This window comes from Cebus imitator, unplaced genomic scaffold (assembly GCF_001604975.1).
Source record: "Cebus imitator isolate Cc_AM_T3 unplaced genomic scaffold, Cebus_imitator-1.0 Scaffold93, whole genome shotgun sequence".
NCBI lineage: Eukaryota > Metazoa > Chordata > Mammalia > Primates > Cebidae > Cebus > Cebus imitator.
Window position 1 is genome coordinate 6,154,960 of NW_016107408.1, and position 6,214 is coordinate 6,161,173.

Sequence of the window (6,214 nt, forward strand, 5' to 3'; positions counted from 1 at the left end):
GGGTTCAAGCGATTCTCCTGCCTCAGCCTCCCAAGTAGTTGGGGTTACAGGTGCACGCCATCACAACTGGCTAATTTTTGTATTTTTAGTAGAGATGCGGTTTCACCATATTGGTGAGACTGGTCTCAAACTTCTGACCTCGTGATCCACCCACCTCAGCCTCCCAAAGTGCTGGGATTACAAGCATGAGCCACCTCGCCCGGCCTCGAGTGATTTTAAACCATCATCTCTTTCTGTGACCTGCCACCACATCCCTGCCCAGCACCCAAGGAGGCACAGGCTTCCGAGGATACCCATTTCCCAGGCAGGCGGGTTGGGCACATCCACCCGGAAAGGACTTGAGCAACACTGTCCTCGTACTCATCCCCCAGATGCGTGGATCCTGTGCTCCAAAACATGAATGAACGGGACACCACGTGGCACAGGGAGAATTCGTTTATTGGGATCACCGGGTGGACATGGAGGGAGGAAGGACTGAGCTGCTGCTGTCCTGGTCTGGGGATGGATCGGTCACCAAGGTTAGGGGAGGGAGCCCAACACCATGGTAGTAAAATAATAAAAAACAGCGGTCAACGGGAAGACCCACTGCTGGGGATGAGGATACTCTGGGGCAAGGGGTATTCTACCCGCCCCAACACACACATTCACCTACCGGCTGCCTGGCCTGTGTCAGCACAGGGAGCGTGGGATAGTGGGGGAGGCCAAGCGGTAGCAGCAGTATCCCTCCAGCGCCGCGGGCAGGAGCAGCAGGCCGCTCAGAGGGTCCTTGCAGCAGCGGCCCATGGCCTCCTTGTAGCTCAGCCGTTCCTTGGAGATGGGGTCTGTCAAATCCTTCTCATAGTTGGACTCGTCCTGCAGGAGCTGGGCCAGCTCTTCGCTGATCATCCCGGAGAGGAGGGCCTGCTGGATGGGGATGCGGCCTGTCCTCTTGGGGTCGATAAGCCCCCCGGTCAGGTGCTGCACCTGCAGGTGTGGGAGCACGCTCTCCCGGGGCATCCAGCCCTTCTGGACGGCCTCGCCCACCGACAGCCTTTTCTTGGTGACGGGGTCCTCGATGCCAGTGAAGGCCTTCTGGGCATTGAGCAACCTCTGCGTGGAGGTATTCTCAATCAGGCCCCTCTCCATGGCCTTGTGCACGGAGTATCGCTCACGGCTGAGCAGGTCCACGATGCCCCCTGTGGCCGCCTGGGCCTCCAGCAGCTTCTGCCCGGTGATGGGGTCCAGCATGTTCTTGGCCATGGCCGTCTTGATGCTGCACTTGTTGTCCGTGGTTGTGTCGTAGATTCCAGCGATGGGGAAGCTGTCATCACTGAGCCCAAGAGAGAAGCTGGGAGAGAAGAAACTGGCACTCTGGGGGGCCGGGGAGGCAAGTGGGGACTTGGAGATGATGGAGCCGATGGAGAGTGAGGAGCTTGGCTTGGTCTCTCCAGCCACGAGCAGCGCAAACTCGGAGATGGGCAGGTGGCCGTCCTTGTACAGGTGGTACTCCTCCTTGGAGATGCGCCGGCAGCGGAGTGCAGCCTCGATGGAGTACTGTTTCCCGCTCTTGCGGTCCAGGAGCACAGATTCCTCCCCACAGGGCCCCGAGGTGGTGACCTCCTCCCAGTCGCACTCGAGCTCCTGCAGCTGCAGGTACTGGCCCCTGTCGATGATGCCGCTCTTGTAGGCCTCGTACGGGGACATGTCCTTCCCTGTCTCGGGTTCCAGGATGGAGATCTTGGTGGAAAGGTTGGTCTCCCGTGTCTGGGTCTCCTGGCTGAGCTCCTCCCGGCTCACCTTGGCGTGGAGGTCCCGGAGGGTCCGCTCCTTATCATAGATCTGGTCTTTTTCATGGAGGATGGCCGCCTCAAGCCGTGAGAGCTCCTGGCCCCGCTGGGCTGCCTTCTGCCGCTCGCTCTCTGTCTTCTGGCTGAGCAGCTTCGACTCCTCCTGCAGTTGCAGCGTCTGCTGCTGCTTCTGCCTCTCCAGAGCCCGCAGCTCCTGCTGCAGTCGCCCACGCTCCTGGTCAGCCTGGTCCCGGGCCCTCTGCAGCTCGGCCTCCTCCTGGGACCAGGTCCTCTCCAGCGCCTCCGCCCGGTCAATGCGCTCCCGCAGGCGCCGTGCCTCCTCCTCCCGGGCCTGCCGGGCTGTGCGCTCGCGGTTGAGCATCTCCCACACGCGGGCCCGCTCATCCTCCAGCACGCGGTCCTTCTGTACCCGGATCACTTCCTTGTAGATGGTCTTCTCCTGCGATTTGGCTTTCTGGAGGACGTCGATCTGGACCTGCAGGTTCTTGCACTCCCGATGCAGCTCCTTTGCCTGGGCCTTCTCCTGGTCCAGGTCCCGCCGCAGGGCGTCCGTGGACTTCTCCAGGTCCGGGTCCTTCTCCAGCTTGACCACTTCCTCCATGATGATCTTCTCCTGCACCGTGGGAGGCCGCTTCTCAAGCTCCTGGATCCTCAAGGTCAGCTGCCGCAGCTCCCTCTCCACAGCCAGCTTCTTGCTGCGGTCCTCCTGGAAGCTGAGCAGGCCCTCCTGCTCCTCCACGCCTGCCCGCAGCTGCTGCACCTCAAGCTCCAGCTGCCGCCGCCGGCCCACCTCCTCATCCAGGCTCCGGCTCAGCCGGCTGTGCTCCTCTCGCAGCTTGGGATCCTTCTGGGTGACCACGACCTCCTGCACCACCACCTTCTCCTCGGGCTTCCTCCTCTCCAGCAGCAGCCGCTTGCTCTGCAGCTCGTACACCACGTCCTCTGCCAGCCGCCTCTTCTGGGCCGCCTCCCGCACCTCCTGGCGGAGCCGCTCTGCCTCCTTCTCCAGCACTGGATCCTTCTCATGACGCACCACCTCCTTGCTCACCGTCTTTGTCTCCACCTTGGCCCGCTCACGCCTCCACTCGTCACGCTCGCCCTGCAGGCGGATGAGCTGCTCCTGGGAGCGCCCGTGGCTGTTGACCAGCTCGTTGAGCTGAGCCTTGAGCCGGTCGATCTCGCGCAGCACCTCGGGGCTCCTCTCGTGCCGCACCACCTCCTGGGTCACCTCCTTATACTCCACCGTCGGCTTCTGGGCCCGCAGGACCTCCAGGTCAGGCAGCAGCTTCTCCACCTCCCTCTCCACACTGCTCCTCTTGCCCGCTGTCTCCTGCAGCTTGGCCCTGAGCCGGGTGATCTCCTGCTCTGTCTCTGGATCCACCTGGAAGACCTCGAGGACACGCTCCTGGAGCTGCACCTTGGGCCTCTGCTTCTCCACCACGCTGTACTTGCTGTGCAGGTCGCTCAGCTCCCTGGCCAGCATCGCGTTCTTGCTCCTCTCCTCCTTGAGGAGGCTCTTCAGCCTGGAGGACTCCTGGAGGAGGCCTGGGTCCTGCTCCACCTTCTTCACCTCCTTCACGATGACCTTGGGCTCCACCGCACTGATAGCCCGCTCCAGGTCTTGGATGCGTGCCCGTAGCTTGGCCACAGCCTCCTCCACCCCCTTCCTCCGTGCAGCATCCTCCTCAAGCTGTAGCCTCAGAGTCTGGGCTGCCTTGAGCATCTCCAGATCCTTCTCCACCTTGACCACCTCTTTCACCACGACCTTCTCCTTCACGTCCACCTCCCTCTTCTCAAGGGCCAGTAGCTCCTTCTTCAGCCCTTCCAGTCGGGCTGAGACGACAGCATCCTCCCCGCGGAGTTGCTGGATCTGGACCCTGAGCTGGGCCGCCTGGCTGTCCAGGCCGGGGTCCCTCTCCACCTGGGTGACCTCCTTGGTCAGCAGATGAGGCTGCATGGTCTTCCTCTTGCTCTCCAGCTGCACAACCTTCTGGGCTGCCACTTCCAGGTCTGCCTGCAGGCCGGCCCGCCGCTTGCCCTCCTCCTCCACCTGGGCCTTCGCCCTGGACAGGCTGCCTTCCAGCTGGGGGTCCCGGTAGAACTCCACTACTTCCTTTTCCTCCAGCCTCTCCAAAGGCCGTTGGGTCCTCAGCTGCAGCAGCTGGCTCCTCTGCTCCTCCAGCTCGTGCTGCACCTGGGCCACCCGCTTCCTCTCCTCTTCCAGCTGGGCCTTCAGGGCCTCTGACTCTCTCCCTGCTTGGGCAGGGCTCTTGGACCCCTGCTTTGCATCATGGGTCCCCTGGATATCCTCACTGAGCTCCTTCTGCAGAGAGGAAGAAGGTAGAGCATGGGGGATGGGCAGTTGAGACAGGAGCCCATGTTTTTCCTGAGATCAAAGACCCCTCCCTGCTTCCTGAGACTCCCCAGTGGGTCCTCAGAGGTGGAGCTAAAGACCTAAGATGCTTGGATATAGGATTTTGAGAAGACCCAGTCAGTGCAACGATGTTAGTACCCAAGGCAGTGTGCAGGCCTGGTTCGCATTAGAAAGTGCAAATAGGGACTGCGTGCCAGGGCTCACACCTGTAATCCCATCACTTTGGGAGGCCAAGGTGGGCTGATCACGAGGTCAGGGATGGAGACCAGCCTGGCCAACATGGTGAAACCTTGTCTCTACTAAAAATACAAAAATCAGCTGGGCATGATGGCACGTGCCTGTAATCCCAGCTACTTGGGAGTCTGAGGCAGGAGAATTGCTTGAACCCAGGAGGCAGAAGTTGCAGTGAGTGGAGATCACACCACTGCACTCTAGCCTGGACGGCAGAGCGGGACTCCATCTCAAAAAAGAAAGAAAGTGGTGCAAATAGGGGCGGGGCGTGGTGGCTCATGCCTGTAATCCCAGCACTTTGGGAGGCCAAGGCGGACAGATCAGCTGAAGTCAGGAGTTTGAGACCAGCCTGATCAACATAGTAAAACCCCATCTCTACTAAAAATACTAAAAATTAGCTGGGCATGGTGATGCATGCCTATAATCCCAGCTACTCAGGAGGCCGAGGCAGGAGAATTGCTTGAACTGGAGAGGCAGAGGTTGCAGTGAGCTGAGATTGCGCCACTGTACTCCAGCCTTGGCGATAGAGCAAGACTCTGTCTCAAAAAAAAAAAGTGCAAATAGGACAGGTTCCCCCTGTCCCTCCCAAACCTCTACCCTTTCCCCTTCCATCTAGGGACCGTGACTATGGCTGAGCATAACAGAAAAGCTAGCAAGTCACCAGGCGTCCTGGAGACATTCCGGCTCAAGGCTGTGTATGACGAGGGTGGAGAGCCAGGTGGCTGGGTTAAGGCTGAAGGCTCTATGGGATTTGTCTCTGCTCTCTGGGGTTAGAGGTCCTGTCCCACTGAAGGGCTGTCCACTGGCCAAGCTGTGACCACACCGAATGCCATCTGTAGCGCCTAACACTGGGATGGACATCAGTCTGTAAAAGCTGCTGGAGAGAAAACTGGGTGACCAGGAGCTGCACCCGCTTCCAGCAGCCAGGGCTGCCCAGGGGCAGCAGGCAGCAGGGAGAGGAGGAAGGGAGACTGCCAGGGTGACAGCCTGGCATTGCGGGGGCAGAGTGGCATTCCTGGTTATTCCTGGCTGTTGTGAGAAAGGTGTACGTGTTGTCCACATACCTTCTCCAGCATTTTTCTAGCAAACTCCAGCTGCTGCAGCTGCTGCTGCTGTGCCGCTGCAACCTCTGTATAGGCCTTTGCAAGGTTCTTCTCCTGGAGAGGGCAGGGGGAGAGAGGAAGGGTGGAGTCAGCTCCTGCCTTGGGGCCTGCAGGGCTCATGCCAAGGTCCAGTGTGCCCCCAGGTCCCATCTCACCTGGGTCTGGATGCTCTCCTGCAGGGGAGCCACTCGGGGTCTCTTGGGGGCTAACACTGCCAGGGTGGGCTCCAGGGAGCAGCGGTAGGTGTCTGCCTGCAGCTCATAGTCCTGAGCAGGGAGGGAGGGACAGCAGGCTGGCAGCCAGTGGGGGAAGCTGGGTGTGGGGGACAGGGCTGGAAGAGGGAGGTGGGAGACACATGGAGAGGGACAAGCTGAAGGCAAGCTGCTTACCTGGAGCGCCGCCTGCAGGGCCTGGGAGAGGCGGGATGCCATGGTCCTGTCACGCTCTCGGCTCTGGATCTCCTGCATCAGCCTCTGCCAGGGAAGAAGCCAGAGTCAGGAGGCCAGGAAATGCCACTCACCCTGACTCTCCTCCAGCCAGTGCCTGCAGGGCCACAGTCAGCCAGCGCTGCCTCCCAGAGTCAGGAAGGGCAGGGAGCGAGATCCGGGCCAGACTTCCTCCTTTCCCTGACATCATTCTCTGTCTTCCCTCCTTCCTCTCTTAGGCACCTTGGCAGAATCTCTTTCTTCTTCCTTCCTTTTTTTTTTTTTTTTTTTTTT

General features: G+C 60.3%; 1 protein-coding gene across 1 annotated transcript in view; it reads right to left on the reverse strand.

The window, feature by feature from the left end:
• Positions 1–419: 419 nt before the first annotated feature.
• EVPL (envoplakin) overlaps positions 420–6,214 on the reverse strand; it is a 21,847-nt gene continuing 16,052 nt past the window's right edge. Inside the window, exons 19-22 of the mRNA XM_017535809.2 lie at positions 5,885–5,968; positions 5,651–5,761; positions 5,457–5,549; positions 420–4,110 (exon numbers count right to left, since the gene is read on the reverse strand). Coding sequence (XP_017391298.1) covers positions 670–4,110; positions 5,457–5,549; positions 5,651–5,761; positions 5,885–5,968 — 3,729 coding nt within the window. The 3' untranslated portion in view covers positions 420–669. The remainder of the gene's footprint in view (positions 4,111–5,456; positions 5,550–5,650; positions 5,762–5,884; positions 5,969–6,214) is intronic.